Here is a 23,859-nt window from a genome sequence, read left to right as displayed (position 1 = left end):
GTTTATACAAACATTTCAACCATCAAGTTGGTTGGCATTACTCTCCAATTAAGCATTACCATTTGTGGCACAATGGAAAGAACCAAAATAAGATTCAATTAGCTTGATGACTTAGAGTGTAGTGTTTCCCTTCTGGACTTTAGTTCTCTCTAATGTAAATTACTAATGGTCCTTTCTCACTTTAACATCTTTTGACAACAAAGACAAAATTATGTTTTCTTTGACCATTTACATTGCTGGGTAGGATACTCAAGAAATATTGATTGAGTGCTTATTATTTACAACTCAGTGTGTGGGTGCTCTTGAGAAAGACAGAGAAGTATAAGGTACAATCCCTACCCTCAAAGAATTTGTGATTGATTGGGGGGAGAGTAGAGTTTTTTATTTTTCTATTTAAAAAAAACAATGAGCCTCGCCAATATCAATTTTTTTAGACTTAGAAATTGAAATATTTTTTTCCAGGTCTGCTTATTCCAAACATCTTTAGGGATACTTACATTTCACTTGCAAATTTCACTTTCTATAAAGAAAAATGACATCCTAATTTTCTCTCTGACCTGCTATATACACTTTAAGAAAGTGTTTCTGAATCAAGTGTCTGGATAGTCAGACCATCAATTTCATGGAATTTCAAAATTTAAAAACTGAAGAGATCTCAGGGGACATCTAGACTAAAATCAATAGACTAGGTATAGGTATGGTGGTGCATGCCTATAATCCCACTCACTAGAGTGGCAGAATCCTCGGGATCTCTCAACCTTGCAAGTTCTGAGGTTCAGCAAGCTATGCCAATCAGTTAAACTTAGCATTAATATGGTGATCCCCCAACAGTAGGTGATCAAAAGTCAGCAAAAGAGTAACAAACAAAACCAGATCAGAAACGGAATAGGTTAAAACTTCCATGCTGCTCAGTAATAGCATCAAGCCTACGAATAGCCTCTGTACTTCAGCCTAGGTGAGATAGGAAGATGCAGTCTTTCAAAAAAGAAATTAGAAGAGAATATAATTTTTAAATATTTTCTTTATTATTTCCCTTAAAATCTCAGGGACGATAACCCCCCAAAAGTAAGAATTTTGAGCTTCAAAGTATATTATAATACAGTAATTATCAAAGCTATTTGGTATTGCTTTAAAAATACCAAATTAGATTAATAAACATTGATAAGCAAGAATCAGAAGTTTGAATTTGACTATAAATTGCTTAGGGACAGACTCCTTATTCAACAAGAATCACCAGGAAACTGGAAAGCAGGTTGGCATAAAATAAATTTAGAGAAGTATCTTACCGTAAGCTTTAATAATTCCAAATTGATACTTGACTGATTTTTGTTTGTTGTTTTAATGTCACATTGTCAAAAATGGAGGAAGTGGAAGAAGGTAACTTTTACAACTATGGTTAGGGGAAGAATTCTTAAACCAAATAAGGAAAAGGGAAGTTAATAAAATATTACAGTAGACAATTATGATGTACTGTAGAATCAAAAAGCTTTTATATATTTGAAGATTCAGTCCAATAGAATAAGAAGCAAAAGTATTGATTAGGAAAAGAATATTTAAATATCTGACAGTTTTGTCTGATATCAATGATACATAAACAATAAGCAAATATATAAGAACAAGAGCCATTCCTCAATAAGGTAAATGAAAGATATGTTATCAACGATTAAGAAGTACAGTCATTAAAATATTGCTCCAAATCTCAAATTATAAAAGAAATGCACATTTTTAAACTGTTCTATCTCTCACACAGAAAATTGCTAAAATGCAAAAGGATAGAAATCATGTTTAAGAGGCCTTCCCTCTGTAGCAAACAATCTAATATAGGTTATTCCAGTGCTGTCGTGGAATACAAATTTCCCTGTTTCTCATCTGTGAAAGAAGACAAATTCCACATGTAAGGAAAAACTCATGAAGGACATAAGGCAAGAAATGGCATGGTTCAATCTGAATTCATATTCTGACAGTTCCTTTTATAGCTGTGAGATAGCACTTTTTATTTATTTTATTTTTTATTTTTCCATGTTTACATGATTCATTTTCTCACCTCTTCCCTACCTCCCCTCTCCCCCCAGATCAGACAAGAAATTCCACTGGGTTGTACAAATGTTGGATAGCACTTTTTAGCATGAGTCCCTTGGGATTATCTTGGATCTCTACATTGCTAATAATAGTCCTTCACAGTTGATCATTGTACAATATTGCTGTTACTCTATACACTGTTCTCCTGGTTCTGCTCACTTCACTTTGCATCAGTTCCTACAAGTTTTTCTGTAATCATCCCATTCATCATTTTTTAAGGTGCAATAATATTCCATTATATACCATATACCACAACTTATTTAGCCATTCCCCAGTTGATTCCTCAGTTTCTAATTTTTTGCCACCATAAAGAGAGCTGCTATAAATATTTCTATAAATGCTTGGTATTTTTCCCATCTCTATAATGATTAATTTCCTTTTAACAGAAAAAAAAAATCTTTAATCTATAAAGCAACTGAAAGACAGCCAATAATTTTCTGGTTTTCACTTTTCTGTGACTTTGAAACATAAAACCTAGTCAGTGTTCTTTTCTGCCTTTAGTTTGATCCTCATTTATATTGTTCTCATTCCTGCAGACTTTTTGCAAGAGAAGATAGTAAACATGTTGTACAGATAGTAGGATTACAGGAACTTCCAGTAGATAATGTGACTCTCCTTTTAGAGGTAAGTCTTATTTGCAATCTTCAGCTCTGCTACTTTTAACTGTGTTTTTAATACAATGGAAATACTCACTTTGCAAAGTGGGCTTTAGCAAAGTAAAAAAATGTTTACAGTGACATTTTTTATTTGCAAAGGGAAAAAGTTGACCTTTCACAAATTTCCCCATTTCTTTATATTGCTTATATGTTATAATACTTTGGAAGTTTAGGGGGTTTAGAATATACCATCACGTAAGTGGAAAGGGTCCCTTCCCTAGAGCCTCTAAAGATTAATTCAAAAGAATGTTTCAGCTTACTTTCCTGTCAGAGTAATTTTGTCCAGAGCTGCACTTAATGAACTCACTTCTGATTGACTTTCTATACCTCTAGGGGATTGATTCCTTATAAAAACTTTTTTTCTAGAAAAGTGCTGCTAGAGAGATGAAAAGTCATGATGTCATATCTGCAAGGGCTTTGCCTCAATTTATGTAAGGGGGAAAAGGGGTTAATTTTAAAAGGGTTGGACTGGATTATTTAAGAAGTGTGGTCACCAGGAATTTAATTCATTCCAAAGAGATTTATTTACAAAATGTAGAAAGAGTGAAGTAAGGAAAATCAGAGAGAGGATAGGGTAAGATCTAACCTAAGCACTAAGTAAATTACTTCTGGTCCCTAGCTCAGCCCAGGCAGAGAGAATTGGTTATTTATTAGCTGGCCTCGGCAAAGCCAAAGACCTGGGAAAAAACTCTCTAAAGAGCCTAGTCTCTCCTGAGGCTAGTTTCTTCAGAAAATATCTAGGAAAGGAGTCAGCTCTTTCACTCATTACATGTCATTCCAACAGTCTCATCAGGAAACAGGGTCTGAGGTTCAGTCCCCAGATTTCTCCTTCAGCCTCCGCTCTAAAGAATGAAGAAGTCCCCCTCACAGGAAGTGACAGATCCTTTTTTTAAAGATGCTTCTTCTGCATCACTTCCTGTGTCTTCCGATTTTTGCATGTACAAATCATAGTCTAAAACCTTGCTTAGGCCTGCCCAGGAGGCAGTCAATTCTGATTCATCACCCACTATTGCACATGTGGATCACTCAATGATTAAGTGGGATGTTTACACTTTTGGTGATTAGATCTAAAAATGAACAGATCTTCCCACTCAACTTTAAGTAGGGTGTTCTAAAAATAGGCAAGGGTTACAATTTTAATCTTCACAATCAGGGGAGAGTTAATTTTAATCTTCACATTTAATTCACCAGGAAGATTTTCAAACTTTAGTTATAACTTCCACAAGGATTTTGGAAAGGTTGAAGGGTTTGGTGTAGGGAAGTACTGTGATACAGGTCCAGCTTTTTAGAACTGCCCTAACAGGAAAGGAAGTATGTTTAACACTAGCATAAAACTCAAGATCTTCCACAACCTGGCCACTGTTTTGCCTTTTCCATTCTTGTCTTCCACTATTCCTACTCCTGACAAGCTATCTATGTCATTTCCCCAGCATGGATTATGAATTCCTGTTCCAACTCTATACCATTTTGTTATTGTTTTGTGTGTGTGTGTGTATGTGTACACATATATATGATTATATATCATATATGCATATAATATGTATAACTTTTGTTTTTAGTTTTAATGTTATCTTCACTTCAGAATACATCCTTTCCTTTTCTCCTTCCCATCAAGTCATCCCTTGTAATAAAAATAGAGGAAAAAAGAAAACAATTCAGCAAAACCAACCCAATCAACTGAGTCTAACAATATATTCAGTATTCCATATTCATATTTCCCACTCTTGCTTTATGAGAAAGGGGAGGAGGCATATCTCTCATCTCTTCTTCAAGACAGATTTAGTCAGAGGCAACTAGGTGGCACAGTAGATAGAGAGCCAGGCCTGGAGTCAGAACAAACTGGATTCAAATTTGACCTCAGACTCTTCTCAGCTGTGTGATCCTGGGCAACTTAACCTCTATTTCCTAACCCCTTGCCCTTTTGTCTTAGAGTTGCTACTGGGGCAGGATATAAAAGTTTAAAAATAATTTAATTTCTGTATATGTCCGATTTGCCCCATATTAAATTATAAGTTTCCAGATGGCCAGGGACCATGCCATTTCCCTAAGCCCTATAGCACAAAATCTCTTTCCATGTGACTTTAAAGTCACTTGACCCCCATTGCCTGGCCCTTACCACTCTTCTGCCTTGAAGCCAATACACAGTAGAAGGTAAGGGTTTTTATTTATTTTTTTTATTTACTTTTTTTTGTTTTGAGACTGAATCTGCCTCTCTCATCTAGGCAGGAAATGCAGTGACCATTCGTGAATGGCACAATCTCATTACTAATTAGTACAGAAACTTTAATCTGCTAGGTTTTCAGCCTGGGTGGTTTGCCTCTCCTTAGGTAGCCCCTCCCTCTTATAGAGGCTCATTATAGTGATGCTGGACATTAAAAAACACACAATTAGCTTAGCCCACTGTAGCTCAGAATTCCAAAGCTCAAGAGCAGGGGTCCCCAAACTATGACCTGCAAGCCACATGCAGCCCCCCGAGGCCATTTATCTGGCCCCCACTGCACTTCTGTGGAAGGGGCACTCTTTCATTGGTGATCTAAAGCCCAGGAGGCAGTCAATTCTGATTCATCACCCACTATTGCACATGTGGGTCACAAACCTCCCACTCAATAATTAAGTGGAGCACTGTATGTGGCAGTGCTACAAAGCACAGCATTGCTTAGGTACAGTACTACTTCTGGTGACAAAATCCTTTGTGTGGCTCCTTGTTCTGAGAGTAACTGAACAAGAATGAGGTGCTGTGCAAAGGATTATGTGGCTGCACAATGGAAGATATCAGCAGGGTGAGCAGTGATCTGGGGGAGGGGATTCTGCACTGTGTATACTGCTGCCCAGTATAGTAGTGGCGGTGATGGGCCTGTGCAAGGTGTGACAGGCCCATCACAGCCAGCACTTCAGCCTTCGCTATCTCAGACAGTGGTATGCAAATTTGTTCATAGTTTTTTTTGGTTTTTTTTTTTTTAGTCCAGCCCTCCAATAGTCTGAGAGACAGTGAACTGGCCCACTGTGTAAAAAGTTTGGGAACCCCTGCCCAAGAGGGTCTACCAGCTTCAGCCTCCCCCAGTAGCTGGTATTACAGGTGTGCACCATTACATCTGGCCAAAATTATTTTGATGGTGGCAAGAGTAGGGAAGGATTAGATATGAGGATTTCTAAGGGGAAAAGGGCATTTTTAATTTTTTAATGTTACTTTAAAAAACACTCCCAAGTCGGGAGTTAGGACTGGAAGTTGACTAGACAGATTAGCTTTAATATAGCTACTTACTTTCTTCCATGTCACTGAATTGAGGACAAAAGATAAAATTTTTCAAATTCCTCATGAATACTGGGATTTTCCTTTGGCATAACTGTTGGCTCTTGGATTTTAGAAGCTGAAATCTGAGGAAGGTATTTAAATTGACTGTTTTGCAAAATCCCAGCTATTGGCTATAAAGCAGCTATCTCCTGACAATTGCAAAGGCATATGCTGTATCATAACCAGATGTATCTCACAGTGATCCCTCTGAGGGCTGGGTTGCTACTGAACTGCCCAACTGGAAAATTCATATGCCTTTGGAGGATTCATATGGCTCAGGGGGGAGAGGGGAGCAAAAGAACACAAAAACATTTCAAATGGGTAGCGGAGGAGTTGCAGCATAGACGGTCTCTAGAGAAATGGCCTTAAGAAAGTTTGAAGCCAGTGGAGACCAGAAAAAGGATCCAATATTCCATTACACATATTATTTCCTCTATACCTCTCCATACCCTCATTCTTTTCTATTGGCCAGGAACTTTCCCAGGGTAGTGCCTTCTCTGTACATTTTTGCTGGAAGACTTCAGGTGAAAAGAATGAATTTCCAAGTAGAAATCTCTTTTCCTATACTAAAAGCTATAACAGTGAGAACAAGTCTGAAAATTCATTCAAGATTTTCTCTGTAATCTGCTTTCCTTAGTATATAGGCATGGCCCTTATTATTCTAGTACACCTTTCCTAACAGGAGGCATACGGATTTTTTTTTTTATGATTCATAGTGAAGTAGTGTTTTGAGAGGGCTGTTTACTATTGACTAAGAGCCATTCCCCAATCAATGAATGAATAGTCAAAGGATATGAAGAAGTTCTCAAAAGAACTACCAAGAATTCACAACCTTATGAAAAAATGCTTCAAAATCACTAGTAATAGGAGCAGAACAAATCAAAACTAAGTTTACTTCCCACACTGCAAATTGGCAAAAATGACCCCAAAATGGCAGTAGTCAATATGTAGAGATGTGGAAAGAAAGGTACAATAGTACATTATTGCTGGACCTGTGAAGTGATGTAATCATTTTGGAAAACAATTTTGAATTATTCAACTAGAGTGACTAATATCTGTACTCTCTGAACCAGAAATTCTACTATTGATTGGGCTTATACTCCAAGGAAATCATAAGAAGAAGAAAAAAAAAACCTCATATACTCCTAAATATTTGTGGGATCATTTTTTTTGCAATACTTGAAATGATGGATATATGGAAATATGGAAAGATCTATATAAACTGATACAAAGTGCAGTAAGTAGAGCTACAGCAACAACAACAATGTAAACCAAAAAATCAAAAGTAAATGGGACAAAATTATAAATATCTAGTGGGTCTAGAATGAAGAGATATGAAAAGACATCCCCCAACCTACCCCTTCACATTGCATGTGTTATCAGATTTTTTCAATGTATTGATCTGTTGTGCTGACATTTTTTCCCCTCTCTAAAAAAAAATTTTGTCATTTGGGATAGCTTTCTGGGAAATGTTGGGGTGGGGGGAGGATACATGTGATATTGAAACAAAGTTTTTTGTTTTTTAAGAAAAAGAAAAAAATTCATCAAAACGATGTACATTGAAAATATCTGACATTATATGCATTGTTTCTTAACTATAGACTTCTCACCTCTACAAAGCAGGAAGGGGGAGGGGGGGAAGTACCTTCTCACATCTAAGGCTCTGGATTTGTAGAAAGAAAGAGTTCAATCCCACCTTAGACAATTACTAGCAGGTTACACTGGGCAAATCACTTAACCTGAAAGAGGCTGAAAGAACCTTAGTTTCCTCATTTGTAAAATAGGGTTACACTAAATGACTTCTAAGGACTCTTCCAGCTGTCAATCTATGATGCTGTTTTCTATCAAGTAAGGAATGGGTGTGATTTGATCATATATGTACTGTAGGAAAATAAATAATTCAGAAGGGGACACAGATAAATAGAACAATTTTGTTACTATCGTGCTAAATCTAATAAATTTTAAAATATACTTTAAAAAGATTTAGTTATATAATAGGAGTCTTTTTATTTTCTTTTTTATTGAAATGTTCATATCAAATTCATGATAAAAAATTTAAAACATCACTTTGGCAGCTGAATATAGCATAGATTAAAGTGATGTAGAAGCATTGAGAGCCTAAACTAGACCAGTGGCCATGTGAGTAGAGAAAAAGAAATAGATTTGAGAACTCTTGTGAACATATAAACTTTTAGATTTGGCAACTGCTTTGCTGGCACTAAGATTGTGAACCTGATGAATTGATAGTGATACCCTCCACAGAAATAAGGAACTTCAGAAGAAGGGTGGATTGGGGTTGGAAATAGGTAATTAGTTCTGTCCAGAACATGTTGAGTTTGAAATGCTTACCAGATATCCAGTGTGATATATCTAATAGGCAGTGTTGGTATAGGAATGAACATTTCTATGTGGGAGTCATCTTTAAAAAGATGATGATTGAACAAATGGGAGCTTAAGAGATAACCAAACAAGAGTGCTCAGGTCATAGTGTGCCTCTAGCTAGGAATGTGACCTGGATGGAGATCAAGAAAGGGCAAATAAAAAACCAAGAGAGCAGTATCACAAAAACCCAAAAAGGAGTGAGTTTCCAAGGAAAGTTGGTCAATAGAATCATACTGCAGAGAGGTCAAGAAAAATGAGGACTGAGAAGTAGACATTAGATTGAACAATTCATAGGTCATTGTTAACTCTGAAGAAAGCCATTTAGGTTGAATGGAAAGATTAAAAGCCAAATTGCAGAGGATTTAGGAGAGAGTACAAGAAAAGGAGCAGGGTAGATACATATGGTATAGATAGCTTTTTCAAGGAGTTTGAGAAAAAAAGAGATATAGGATGACAACTTGTATGGATAGTAGGATATAGTGGACCTTTTTTTTTTAAAGGATGAAGATTTACATGTGTTGATAGGAAGCAGGAAAGGAACTAGTAGGTGGAAAGAGATTCGAAATTAGAGAGAAATGGGTGATAATAGGACAGTCTATTGGAAAAGATGGAAAGAGGTGCAATTGAGGGTATATGATTTTCTTTGGAGGATATAAGGACTACCTAGAATAAAGGAGGAGATAGTGGGGGGGGGGGGGTATGATGTGAAGGGCATTAGATGAAGAAAGATGAGGAAACTCATAGCATGTATCTCTGACTTTCTTGGCAGAAGAAAGTGAGACAAGGTACTCAGCTGAGAGAGTATGGGAGAAGAGGTGCTATGGATAGCTCAAGGAGGAAAGAAAGAAGGAACAGCTACTGTGATGAAAAGGATTGTCTTGCTGAAGTGAGGACCCACTTGAAAAAAAAATTTTTAATCCAATAAGTAAAGCAGTAGACTGAGAGTAAGGAATATCTGGGAGGGAGACCATTTAGAAGTCAATTGCAGTAGACTAGATAAGAAGTGTTGAATAAACTAGGTTCAAATTCCATTTAAAATAGTTATTTAGCTTTTTTGATCCTCACTAGTTTATCTAACCTGAGTCTCTGTTTCCTTTTTTGTTGAAATGGTAATACCATCTGCCTTGCAGAATTGTAAGAATCAAATGAGATATGTAAAGTACTGAGGAGTTAAATGCTAAATAAATATGAACTATTGTTACTATGAGTCAGTAGTATAATATGGCAGCCCAAAAGCTACAGTCTTGGACTGGATTGAGAGGCATTGATTCTAGACTTAAGAAGGTGATTCCCACTTGTATTCTGCTCTGGTTAGAGCTTATCTGGAATATCTGGCCCCACCACTTAGAAAGGATGTTGATAATCTAGAGTGGTTTCCTGAGGGTGGCCACCTACCAGGATTGTACAGGGCCTTGATTCCAAACCATATGAAATGTATTCAGAAATGGGGAGGTTTAACTTAGATTGGAATAGATAGAAAGAGGGTAGAGATAAAATAGTTGTCTTCAAGTATTTTAAGGTTTTGGAAGAGGGATAGGATTTATTCTGTTTGGTCTCTGGGCACAACCAGAAACAATGGTGGTAGAGTTGCAGAGACATATTTAGATTCATGTCAGGAAAAACTTAACAATTAGAACTTTGAACTAGAACTAGAAAAAGCAAAAAGGGGCTTCTTTAAGAGATTTTATTCCTGATTTAAAGAAAAAAATATATTCCTCCTCATTATAGGTCTTCAAGCAGAGACTGGATAATCACGCATTGAGAGTTTTGTAATGAAGATTCTTTTTGTGGCATTAGATAGCTGCTGGAGACCCTTACAACTTTAAAATTCTGTGTTTCTATAAGATCCTAAAACAGTGTTTGGTGAGGAAGAAAGGTGTAACCTGTCACCTCTCCTCCTAAACATAAATACACCTTGGATTCTTTGGACATTATAATTGGTTGAGAGGGCAAAAGAGAAAAGGAAGTGGGAGGAAGGGTTTCTAGGATTGGTTTTGAAATTTTATTATTTATCCCATGAGATTGAGGGCATGCTGTCATGGCCTTGAGCTGGGAACTCTGAAACATTTTATCTGTACTTTTCCCAGAGATGAAGTTAAGAAATGATAATAAAAAAGAAGATGCTATTCTGCTTATCCATGACCTGAATTTTTAAATTCTTAATTCTCAAGAGCTAGTCTTCAAACTTTAAAGCATGTTAACATTCACTCCCTCAGCTTTTTGTTCAGTCCTTCAAGATTCCTTGAGGAGTCTTGTTAACTGGATCAGCAGGCAAGTCAGAAGAGACTAGAAAATGGCATTATGCCATCTCTTTATCCCCTACCCCTAGACATGTACCACACATGTGGTAACTGTAATATTTTCCTCAGTCAGTTCCCTTCTGCATCGCAATTTGTCTTTATCATGTAAACATATTCAGGTGCTATAATGGAGCACTGGACTTGGAGTCCAAAAGACCAGAGTCTGAATTCTGCTGCAAATTAAGTTTGAAGCCCTTAGGCTACCCTGCTCAGAGGAGCATGGTTTTTGTTGGGTGGTTGTTGTTTTTTTTTTTAACTCTTTCTGTCTTAGAATTGGTACTAGATATTGGTTCCAAGGCAGAAGAGCAGTAAGGGCTAAGCAGTTGGGATTAAAGGTCTTGCCTAGGGTCACATAGGAAGTATCTGAGGTCAAATTTGAACATAGGACTTCCTGTCTCCAGGCCTGGTTCTCAATCCACTGAACCACCTAGCTGCCCCAAGGAACATGCATTTGATTGCACTTCAATCTGTTTAGTTAAAGGATGCTCCATTTCTTCTACTGTAGCATGACTGTTCCTGATAGTTATTTGCAACCCACAAAAAGCTGAGACATCTTTTCCTTTTCCTTTTATTTTGCCTGTGTGTTTTTATAATCTGTACTGTAGTTTCAGGCATTCTGACATCTTGTCCTATTTTAGAGTTACCATAATCTTCATGCCATTCAATTGCATCAAATTTTTATTCAAATATAATAACAAGTCTCTTGGTTTTTGCATTATCAGTATGTTCATACAAAATATTTCACTGTTGTCCATTCTGTTAAGAGCTTTTTTGAAACAAACACACACAATTGTTGGTAATGTAGGCCACGGCAATGTATCATAACCACACTCAACAAAAAGCAAATGTGGACTGATGACATAACAGCATTTTAAGTCCTCAACTAGCCCATAACATCTCATTAATTGAATTTTGACGTGCATTAAATGAAATCTATCACTTTATAATTTATACCAAATAGAATTTTGTATTGTTTGAATTTACACCAGTCATGACCAAGCTGTAAGAGCACCTACCCCAGAGTTGTTGTGAAGATTATCTAAAATAATAGGTATAAGGCATTTTGCAAAACTTAAAATGCTATGTAAATGTTAGCTTTAGCTATCTTAGTTGCTAAGGTACATTCTTTTTTTTCTGAGGCTCTTTTGTCCATAAATCTTCTAATGGTACCCCCATTTTTTATTACCTAAACTGCCCTTGTGCCAGAAAGTGATAGAGACAGGAACTAGACCTGTGATTTAATTGATAGAGATAGCTCCCAAATTATCAAACTCCCTTCAACAGAGCAGCTTCGCACCTTCTCTGCAACTTTTTGTCTTAGAGAACTGCCTGAAGTGTTGAAAGGTTAAGTGACTTACCCAGGATCAATGGTGTGACTTGAACCCAGACCTTTCTGACTTCCAAGCCTGCTCTCCTCTCTAGGAGACTACTTTTCCCAGTCCTAGATAACCAATAAGTAAATTCTTTAAATATTGCCTATTGTGCAAGGTTTGGGAAAGTAATGGAAGAATAGTTCCTTTAACATATATGTCACCCAGGCCATCATCATAAAACTAGACACAGCAGGATGAATTTCCTAGGTATTTGTGGTCATTTAATTCACCCAGAACTGCAATTTTTTTTTTAAAAATGAGGTTTCTAGTTTTATTGTGTCCTTTAGGAGCAAAATGCTACTTAATTTAGTTTTTTTCCCATTTAGTGAAATAGTAAATATTATATCAGTCTGCATCTTCATTCAATTTTTATACTAAGAATCCTAAATGTTGTGGACATAGATTTATTGTGATAAAAGTATACAATAAATGAACCAAGTAAACAAGCATTTATTCAGCTAAATATCATGTTGGGTGCTAGATATCTAAAAGCCAAAGCATAGCATATGTTGTTGTTTTTTTAAACCCTTTTCTTCTATCTTAGAATCAGTTCTGCACACTATCTACCCCTGTCTTGCTTCCAAACTGATTCTAACCCAGGAGGGCTTCCATATTCCTGGCTGGGGGGTGGGGGGGCTGAAACTCCAGGACACATAGGAATCTCCCATGCCACTCGCTGGACCCTGACCTCTCAGCAGGGGGTTGAGGTTCCATGCTCCCAGCTGTGGCTAAAGGCACACAACAGCTAGTATTCACAGGTGTAGCACCACCCTTAGGCAAGAAGTAAAACTGCAGACAATCTAATTTTTAAAAAATTAATAATAAAATTAAATATAATTGAATACATCTAGCTGAATTGAATAAAATTTGAATAAAAGAATTCTTAATAATTAAAAAGTAATACTATTGAATTAAATTAAATAAATTCACATTAATAAAATTGAACAAAACCAAATTAAGCCAAACTAATTCAGTGCACTATTAATTAATCAAATATACTAATTCAGTGATTCATTATTTAAAACATCATCATAATAATTTTTAAAATTAGTTTTTTAACAAATAAGTAGTGTGTGTGTATATATATATATATTTGGTACTAGTGCCTTGCATTGGTTTCTTATCTAACCCTACTCTAGTAGCTTTCTAAAAAAAAAATAAAGGAAGTTGTGTCTAAATAAAATTTAATTGTATTTTCTTTTTTAATGTTTTGGGATCCTTTCATTGTTTGAATTGCCTACTCAGCAATAGTCAGAACAGCTCCTTACTCTGACAGTAAGAGATATATTAGGACAGAAAGGTTAGAAATTTTTCTTCTAAATTCAGGGTCAAAAGATTAGAAAATATGGGAAATATTGTGACAAATCAAAGAAAATCAGGAAAAATGCCTCCAAGTTCAGCCCTGCACAAACTATTGAATTCTTGGAATGATCCTAATTTTCCAAAAAAAACCATGGTATATCAAAGAAGGAAGCAAAGAGATTGTTTAAAGCCTGGGCAGTAAAATCCTTTAGCTGGCCAAGGTATGGTTCTTTTGATTTTAAAGTTTTGAAGGAACTAAAACTGGCCATTGACCTTAATTCTAAAAATTATGCCTACTCACTGTTGTGGGCAAATATGGTTGAAAATTCAACAAAACCCACTGAAAATAGCTTGGTTGAATCTGAAAACCCTGACAAATTGCCCTTATTGCCCTCCAGCCAGGAAGCTATTCCTTCTTTCAATCTAGACTATTCTGGCATAATTCCTTCAGTTCTTCCTCCTAAACCACTGATTAAATCTAGCAAGAAAGACATGCTGTCTTCTGCCTGTGAAGAGGCTTTTCCTCCTCTTCTTGTTCCAGGCTAGGATTTGATTCCTTCCACCCTCCCCCTTCTATGCCCCTCTCACCTCCCAGCTCACCTTTAGTACCATTTCTCTACCTCTCCTTACCGTCTAAGCCTACCCAGTCTCTGCCTTGCCCTGCCCACCTTTGCTCTTGCCCTGTTCACCTCCTGTTTTGCCTTGCCCAGCTTTTCACTGCCCACTGCCCAAACTCACCCTTTCCTCCCCCTTGCTCAACTTCTCTCCCTACCTCCCTTGTCCTTTCTCCTTCCCCTCCTGGCCCAGCCCCCCCCCTTCCTTCTCCATCCTTACTCTCCCTGCTCCCCTTTACCTCCCCCTCCCTGATCTCCTCCCTTCCCTCACCTCCACTCAGTCTTCCTTCATGTCAGGCTAGAAATGTGTTACCAAAAGCAAGGAGAGCTTGTTCTGACAGGCCAGGTACTTGGACTAAATTCAAAGATTTGAAACAGGAGGAAAATGAGAAACCATCTCAGTTCATGGATAGGTTTGTTGAAATGGGATGCTACTATCTAAACCTAGATCTTTCTAGGGGAAAAGATGTTAAGCACATAAGAACAAATTTTGTAAAAAAAACTGCTGCAGGGTTGTTAGGAAATATTTTATGGCTAAATGTCCTGACTGGTCCACTATGGACCTCGATAAATTAAAGAACAGCAGTTTACATCCTTGATGGCCATGAAAAGGAAGATAGAGAGGAAGCTGAATTAGTGGACAGATAAAAAAAGGATAAAGATTATTTAGAGGAGAAATTAAAGAAAGAAATAGCTGCATTAAAGGAACAAGTAAAAGAAGGAGCAGACAGAGGTCATGGCTCTTTTAAAGGAATACAAGAGGCAACCAATGACTTGGTTTTTTGGTTGTTGGTTTGTGTGTGTGTGTGTGTGTGTGTGTGTGTGTGTGTGTGTGTGTGTAAAGAAAGTCCATGTAGCTATGGATTGTATAAGCAGGAACCAAGAAAATAGAAACAAAAGAAGCTTGATAAATAATAATAATAATAACAGATCCTCTAACAGGATCAGTGATTATAATAGGGTAAATCAGACCATAATGCACCATGCCAAGGAATCTGTTATCACTATGAGGCATCACAGAGAAATAATCAAAATGGCCAGAGATGTGGCCAAAGAAATCTAGATGAATGATGGTACTTGGGAGGGGAAGAGACCTCAAAATGTCTGGAGGTGAATTTTAAGTCTTTTTAGACCCTACTGCTCTATTGATGTTAACTGTTACAATTTGTTCCCCTTCCCATAGTGAAGAAGTCTCTGTAATGCAATTTTAAATACAGATCTATACCCAGGAGACAAGGTGTATATAATTTCCCAGTGAACTACTCCAAAAGCTATCAAAATTGGAGAAAAGGACTCTTGGGTTCATGGTTCACATATAAAACGGGTACTTTCTATTGACACTGAGCGGCTGTATCCTGTCACATATTTGGTATTTGCTGCTTATTTGTTTTAAGATTTCATTTTGTGTTTTAAAGTTTACATATTGATCTCATCTAAAATATTCCATTACACAATGTCACTTTCAGTTAGTATGTTTTGTCTAGTAGCTATATGTTCTGTTCAACATCTGTTTTATTTGTACCCTTCTCCTCTTATAATTTTGGCAATTGTGTTACTTCTTAGAATCTGCATTAGCTGTTGTACTACTGTTTATAAGAAGCTTTTACCTGATGAAAAAATTATGTACACTCATGGCCAAGTTAGAAAGGAAAAAGAAGTCGCTTTTGAGTGAGAAACCTTTGTTGGGCCTCTGTTTGACTGACACATTGTCACATGGAATGTGAACTATGAATTCCTGGTTTTTTATTTTTATTTTTCTTTATATTTGCAATAGGATAATTGATTTTTTCTTTCTTCTTTTTTTTTGGTACTTGAGTACATGGAATCAGTATTAATGGTTTTGATTTTGAAGGATAAGTTTACAATATCTATTAGCCCTAATACCAATGCATATCCAAAAGCTTTAGACTATGGAAATCTGCCATTGGTTGTTAAGTATTATGGGTCTTTAATAATTATATCTAATTTCAAAAGAAGGGATCACAAAAAAGTCACTGCACCATGACATGCAAAGAAGTACAAGGTCAAGGAGACTAACAATCCCTGTGGGATTGATGAGGAACTGTGCCAAGACAGAGGACTTGTTTTGAGGTTTGAAGAAGCGGTTGTTTGACAAATCCAGATGCTGGACTTCCTTGTGCCAGATTCCTACAAGTACCTTAGTTTGGCTTTCATTTTGGCTCCCCTATCCCCGAGATTGAAGGTAAAATCAGACCCCAAGGAATCACATTTCCATTTTACCTCAAAATCTAGTCCCTTGTCTTTTATAGTATGGCAAGTTTCTGTAGTCCTGGCTGCCAAGAGGTAAGTACAATGCTGTTAGAATTGTCCTGCGGGCTTGTAGGACACAAATCACTTTAACTGGGTCTTCCTGGTGACCCAGATACCTGTTATGGGCTTATTTTTTATTTGACTCATAATTTTATACACATAAGATTTTAAGTTAAACTTTTTTATCCAGAATTTAATTTTTTCTCTTCTATTGGGTTTTGTTTGGGGGGGGATGTAATTGGGGGTGGTTGGTTTTCTTTTGAGAATTGTTTTATATACCTCATAACTTAGCCATGTACCTGGGGTAATTCTAGTATTGGTCAACCGTCTCCCAAGGGGGGATTGTGTAATTATCCTAAAATCCAAGGTTTAAAATCTTTTAAAGAAATTTTAGGACAAGAAAATCACCAACACCCCGAATCAAGAAAGTAGATCTTTTGGAGAAGGTGACATGAGGATGCCTACAGAAACTACATACTACATCAAAAGATTGAGAATAAACTTTGGGATATAATGAACTTAACTAAAGGGGGTTGAACATATCATTTATTCTGAATGTAAATTCTTATGCCAAAGGGGAGTGCCCCCAAATGGCATTTTGTCAATGTGTCTATCAAACATTTTTTTTCTTTTTCTTCCCTCTTATCCCCAAATTGTTTTGTAAAGTGAAATGTTTTATACACCTCTAGTAAGAGAAGCTTTAGAGGTAGAAACTACATATGTAGAATGACTCATTGTGAAGACCTAACATGTTAATCTCCTAGAAACCCCAAGAGAGAAGATTTTAACATGATGGTCTTCCAAAGAATCAAAGGGGAGATTTGTGAAGATAACAACACCCCCCCCCCCCAGACCATGTACTGGTGTTGTCTTACCTGTGTCCCCAGACTACTAGCTTGACATCACTTGACTAGATGTCATGTGAGAACACTCCAAACATAGGTCCCAAGTGAAGCATTCTAGGGACATGACCCAGAACTAAAGGCTATGGATCCAGGGTAAAGGGGAAGATAAAAGAGGGGGTGCAAGTTAGGGCTCTCTATTCCCTTGGACAGGGGCAGTGGAGGACCAGGGCTGAGAGAACACCATGTGGAGGGCACCCAAGTGGCTGGTTAGCTAGCGAGATTAGAATAGGAATAACCACCCTCTATCTCTATGCTCTCTTTCAAGTAAATATTAATAAACTCTATGGAAACTAAGAACCAGGAGTTTTTAATTTAACTTTAACAATTCTAAGAGTCAGTGCCAAGGCAGGTGAGCGGTAAGGGCTAGTCAATTAGGGTTAAGTGACTTGCCCACGGTCACACAGCTAGGAAATGTCTGAGATCTGATTTGCACACCAGGACCGCCTTTGATTTAATTGAACACCAGGACCTCCAGGCATGGTTCTCTATCCACTGAGCCTCCTAGATGCCCCCATTATATGTAACAAGTTTTTCCAATAAATTCAGTCAAAACAAGAATGCCTCTCCCTTTTCTGTGTTTGTGCCATTTTACTGGTTGTCTTTCCTTTCCTATTAATAAGAGTACCTTCCTTTCTTTAAGATCTCATTTGGCACCATCTTTTTTGTGAAGCCTTTCTTTATCCTTCAACTGCTTGTGCCCTACCTCCTAAACTACTTTATATTTAATTACTTGTGCAAATATTTATTTACTTATATTTATGTTGTATACATTTTATATGTAATTGTCTCCCTCATTTGACTATAAGTTCATTATGAGTAGGGATTGCTTCATTCTTTGCACTCGAATACCCAGTAATTAGTACAGTGCCTGCCACATAAAGGGTACTTAATAAATACTTGTTCATTGAGAGAGAATGTGTATATGTGTGTTTAAGTGAGAGAAAACTAGAAAAAAGTGTACTGTTTTTATTTTTCAGGTGATTTTGAAGGGTGGCAAAGAACGCAGCACTGGTGCTACTGGAGTCAACTCAGATTCCTCCCGTTCCCATGCTATAATCCAAATTCAGATAAAAGATTCAGCCAAGAGAACCTTTGGAAGGTGAGATAGAAAATAGAGGTGTTGTATTGAATGTAAAGGTTTAATCATGTGTTTTATCATAATGTTTCAGATGCAACAAAGTAGCCCAATGATCTGTCATTCTTTAGCTCAAAGATGGATAGTAGGATTTGTGTACCTATATAAATTCTACTTAAAAAAAAAAAAAACATTGGAAGTCTCAAAATAAAATTAAGACATTTTCTGGTAAGCCCTCTGCTAATAAAAGGGACAACAGTTGCTTCTAACTATGAAAATATCAATATAGAAAAATGGATTTAAGAGAGCTGAAAGTCTCTTCTGCCCAAAATACAAAAAAATACACATATGAATAAAGAAATAAAATAATATGCATGCATTTTTAATTGATCTGTCATTTTTCTTAAAAAAAAAAATAGTCAACTTCCGATAATGATTGATGAGTTCATCAAGCATTTGAATAACATGTCTGCCTAGCCTCATTGGAAGATAATAGATAAAATAAAAATGAGTATTTAAAATTCCTGAACTGTTGCTTCTGAAGTGTTAGAAATTATTTGCCTTGGTTCTGAACCTCATTTGGCAGGAATGTTCTGGAGGGAAGTCTAAGATCTAATCCCTTTCCTCAGAACTGACTTCAGAACCACATGATTTTCATTATGATGATGTGAGCATGGAGCACTGGTGTGATCATCTGTGGGAATACAAAGAATGTATTCCATACTAGGATGCTGTCCCTGGGCCATGAGCTATCAGGTTTAATTGGAAAACCTCAGGCTAAATCAATTATTTTTCCCCCCCATTAGGATATCTTTCATTGACTTGGCTGGAAGTGAGAGAGCAGCTGATGCCCGAGATTCAGATAAACAAACAAAAATTGAAGGTGCAGAAATAAACCAGAGCCTTCTAGCTGTAAGTTTTTTAGCAAAAATTTTATGAAGAAAATTATCTTTCAGTTTGCGTGAATATGCATATACATGCATGCTTGGCCATATGCAGGGCTGATCTATTTCAAATCAGCAGTAGAGACAGATGGACATGCTCATCCAACTGAAAGTTCCCCATGGTGGCCAAAGAATGGCCAGCTGCATTTTTCCAGAAGTTGTGGTTGGAGGTAGCAACATAGTTAAGACCTTATATGGTTTTCTTACTTGCCTTTTTCCAGGTTCAGTTCCTACCAAAAGCCTGAGCTCAAGTCACAAGTAGTGTGTAAAGGGAATGATTCTTCCTCCCAGAATCATGAACTTTCTGCTCATCCGAGCTAGCACATTAGCGACCTGGAAAAGACAAGAAACTATTATTAATATACAAATAGTAGCTAACTAAATGCTAAATAAAATGGTAAAATAATAAACAATAAATGTTACAGAAATTCAGGGCTAAAAGGGCTGGAAAGTTCAGGGAAAGATTTGTGAAGAACATGAAATTTCAGTTAGGTAATATTGTCATTACCATTTTATGGGTCAGGAAAATGAGCCACATGATGGTTAAGTACTGTATCAGGTGGCATAGCTAGTAAGTAATAGAGCAGGCACTTATTTAAGTCTTCTCTCCTAGCCAAGTATTCTTTTCCCTCTCTCACATTATTATATTTAGGTCCATACCTAGAGACATTATTATATACACACACACACATATATGTGTCCCCTTTTTTTGGTGGAAGGTGGGAAGCCAGATCTTGTATCTCTTCTGGGTTACCCTCCTGAATTGTCACTGATAGCCTCCCCAAGTCTCATGAGGAAGGACATGGGCTTAGTTTGCTCCAAACCTTTACCCCAGCAATATGAGGCAGGACATACAATCTAACAAGATCTCCCCATGCCCTGTTTCTCAGTGTGGATATATAAAAGGTACAGAGGGTGAGCTTCATCAGCATATTAATAAGTAAGACATTTCCTCATTTCAATACCTAAAGGGTATATTGCTTTTTTCTCTCCTATTGTTAGCTAAAAGAATGCATCCGTGCATTGGACCAGGAACATGCTCATACTCCCTTCAGACAAAGCAAATTAACTCAGGTAAAATTCAAGTTTTCTTCCTTTTTATTAACAAATATTCACTCAACAATTAGAGAGTTCCACACTAAATAAGCACTATGGGAATTACAAAGGTGAATAAAACACATTCTCTTTCCTGCAGGAGTTTATAATCTAGTAGTATAGAAAGCATGAAAAAATAACTATAGTAGAATGAATACATCAGTACCTACATTTGACAATTGAGGGTCAGCATGGTATAGCAAAAAAAATGCTTCTCGGGGCAGCTAGATGGCTCAGTAGATTGAGAGCCAGGCCTAGAGATGGGAGGTCCTGGGTTCAAATTTGACCTCAGATACTTCCTCGCTGTGTGACCCTCGATAAGAAGTTACTTAACGCCCATTGCCTAGCCCGTACCACTCTTTTGTGGAACCAATACACAGTATTGATTCTAAGATGGAAGGTAAGGGTTTAAAAAAAAAAAGTGCTTCAGGTTTCATATCTTGATTCTGACATTGCCTGGGCAGTTCATTACTTCTCTCATAGTTTTCAGTTTCTTCATCTGTAAAACAGATATACTTGCACTTCCTGCCCCACAGAAGTGCTTCTGGAATATGCTTCATAAACATTAAGGTGGTAACAGAATTGACTGCTGTAGTTTTTATTTTGTGTGTGCTTATTATACACTTTATCATATCATATTGAAAGCCAGCAATGATAAGCCTGTAATAAAGCAGCTGTGTATTCTGTATATATTTGAGTATATTATTAGTATATTATGTATATAATGCATATATATAATATATATTATTAGTATATATTAGCTGACCTTAGAGATCATCCAATCATAAGGAGTATAATGAAAAGGACTTTAGACTTCATCTAGTCCTCTCAGTGTACAAAGGAGATGAAAGCCCCCCCCTAAAAAAAAAAAGAAGCAAGTAGGTCAAAACTATTTAACTAATTAATTATGAACTAGGGACTTTAGACCCCCAATCTAGGGCTCTTTCCATTAGATTACTCTTATTCTGGTCATGTTGCTAGACATTAATTTTTTTTTAAACCCTTACCTTTCTGTCTTAGAAATGATATTAAGTAAGGGCTAGGTAATTGGCATTAAGCAACTTGCCCAGGGCCACATAGCTAGGAAGTTGAACCCAGAACCTCCCATCTCTATCCACACAGCCACTAGCTACCCCTAGACACTAACTTAATGAAAATATCTGTGCAGCATATGTATGGAATTAGGTGCCTAATAAATGTATTAACTGGCTACAATTATTTGTCCTAAAATACTGATGAGCATCTTTTTTTTTTTCTTGCTAGGTACTGAAGGATTCATTCATTGGTAATTCCAAGACCTGCATGATCGCCAATGTATCACCCAGCCACATGGCTACAGAGCACACCTTGAATACTTTACGTTATGCTGACAGGTGAGAAGAGGCTTCTCTACTACAAATGGTTTCCTACAATTGCACAATTTCAGAGGGCTTTTTTCTATGGTAGAGTATTATCAGTTTTGGAGTTGTATGCTGCCCTTAGGGGAAGATTTAATTGGTCATTCTTGGCATTTTGCAAATTTGTCAGGAATGAACACAATATACAAAGGTTTAAGTGACTTGGGTTCTAATCCCTGTTTCACTACTTACTTAGTCTTACAACCTTAGCAGAGTCATTTTGCCCCTGTGCACCCTTATTTACAGAGGTCTGTTGGACCAGAATACCTCCTAAGGTCCCTTCCAACTCTGACACTGCTTTGATGTTACTATGCTTTAGTCTTTATCGGTACAGTATGAGAGTCAGCAAGGTGATGAAAAGGGCCTTGGCATGGCTAAACAATTACCTACAATGTAAGGAACAGTGCAATAATATGCATGATAATCTCAGCACTAGATGGGGGTTTACTCAGATTCTGCATTGTATTTTGAACCAGAGAAGGCACAGAGAAGATAAGTAAGAATAATTGGAGAGTGCAAAGCTAAGCTCATGAGAAGTCTTGAGAAGAAAAAGCTGACATTTTCCCCATGGATGTGAACATTTTTTGCATAGGACTGATCAGGTGTTCCAACTGAGAGTACATTGCACAGTAGCAGGAAGAATACTATTTAGATATGAACTTATTGACCATGAGAAATTGTAACTTGTGCAGCCCTTAAGTAATTAAAGGGATGACTTAGATATTTCCCTAGACCTCTCTGGGTTGCAGAAGGGTAGAGCGATCCATTGAGGTTAGGTTTTTTTTCCTCTATTGGATACTTCAGAGTCCCGTCCCATTGAGCAGGTAGCTGCTTTCACAGCCAACAAGAAGCATTTTTGTGAAGCATTTTTTTTCTTAAAAGTCCATGGTATGTTTTTAAACACTCAGACTTAAGAAACAAGTTTCCCTGAAGGCTTTCCATTACCCACATTTTGTTCTTCAAATGTCAGGGCATGGGAAATGCTGGCATAAGAGCAGCAGCCACATAAACCTTGGGAAGAAAGACTTCAGTTCATGCAAAATTTTGTTTTCCAAAAAAGGCAGTATAACATGAAACAACATAAGGTAGGACCTTAGGACCAGACATCTAATCTTTCTGCTTCTGGTCCTGTGGAGAGAATGATAGTCTTCCTTTGTGAAGTAGCAATAAGTAACTAAGAAACCATCAGAAGTAACTTTGAAAATAAATGTGCTCTACAAATGATTGCATTTTACTTGATGCGATCATTATATGGTTGATTAAATAACAATAGTAATAGCTAACATTTCTGTAGTGTGTTAAGGGTTACAAAGTGATTTATATAAACTTTATTCTCATCTAATCCTCACAATAAACCCTATGAGCTAGGTGGTGGTGTTATCCTCCTTTCACAAAGGATGAAACTGAGACCCAAACTAACTAGATGACTAGATAACTAGACCAGGGTTACATGGCTAAAAAGTGCCTGAGATAGGATTCAAACTCAGGTCTTCCTAACTCAAGAAAGTTATATAATGATAACTTTTGGAAGCAAATTCCAATACAGTTAGCTACTTCAAGAGATTCATTGTGAATCTGTGAATCTGGGCTATTTTAAATTTAAATTTAAAAAATTTAAAAATTAAACAAGAATCAAGAGATTCATTGTTCACACTAATTCAGACCTTGCATCTGCTACAGCAAACTATTTCCATGATTATTCCAAGTTAATATATACTTTGTGATATTTTAGTGTCAGAGCCTTTACTCCTTTTATGTGTTAATTTAGGTCTGATAAAAATATTTTTAAATTAAATGAAGAGATTAGCCAAGGTTTGGGAGTGCCTTTTTGTTTATTTGTTTGTTTATGCAATGATTGTCTTCTAGGATTTCCTGATATAACATTATTATTAAATGAACCCAAAATAATATGCCTTGCTATAATAAATATCAAAAGAATTCTTTGTTCTGCTAGGAAAAATTGAATAGTGAAGTTGGTGATGTTTGCTCATGGCCAGCCTTCAGCTAATTTGAGCATTGTTATTGGTAGAATATGGTAGAATTTAACCAATGTCATATAGACATCCTTCAGTGTAAATATAGAGTGGTCTTTTGGTTTAGAAGTTTCTAAAAATCTCTTCTAAACTTAGCATTTCATAGTTATATTCTCTGACCTCTAGATGTAGGATTTTGTT

The 23,859-nt window shown here is 36.8% G+C and overlaps 1 protein-coding gene across 3 annotated transcripts in view; it reads left to right on the top strand.

The window, feature by feature from the left end:
• KIF24 (kinesin family member 24) overlaps positions 1 to 23,859 on the top strand; it is a 70,966-nt gene that overhangs the window by 34,247 nt on the left and 12,860 nt on the right. For all 3 annotated transcript variants that reach the window (XM_001378884.5, XM_007498877.3, XM_007498876.3), the window contains exons 7-11: positions 2,616 to 2,703; positions 18,152 to 18,273; positions 19,056 to 19,161; positions 20,196 to 20,267; positions 21,552 to 21,661. In XM_001378884.5, coding sequence (XP_001378921.2) covers positions 2,616 to 2,703; positions 18,152 to 18,273; positions 19,056 to 19,161; positions 20,196 to 20,267; positions 21,552 to 21,661 — 498 coding nt within the window. The remainder of the gene's footprint in view (positions 1 to 2,615; positions 2,704 to 18,151; positions 18,274 to 19,055; positions 19,162 to 20,195; positions 20,268 to 21,551; positions 21,662 to 23,859) is intronic.

Source organism: Monodelphis domestica, chromosome 7 (assembly GCF_027887165.1).
Source record: "Monodelphis domestica isolate mMonDom1 chromosome 7, mMonDom1.pri, whole genome shotgun sequence".
Classification (NCBI taxonomy): Eukaryota; Metazoa; Chordata; class Mammalia; order Didelphimorphia; family Didelphidae; genus Monodelphis; species Monodelphis domestica.
The sequence above is the reverse complement of the archived record's forward strand: the minus strand, read 5'-3'. Positions and strand labels throughout refer to the sequence as shown.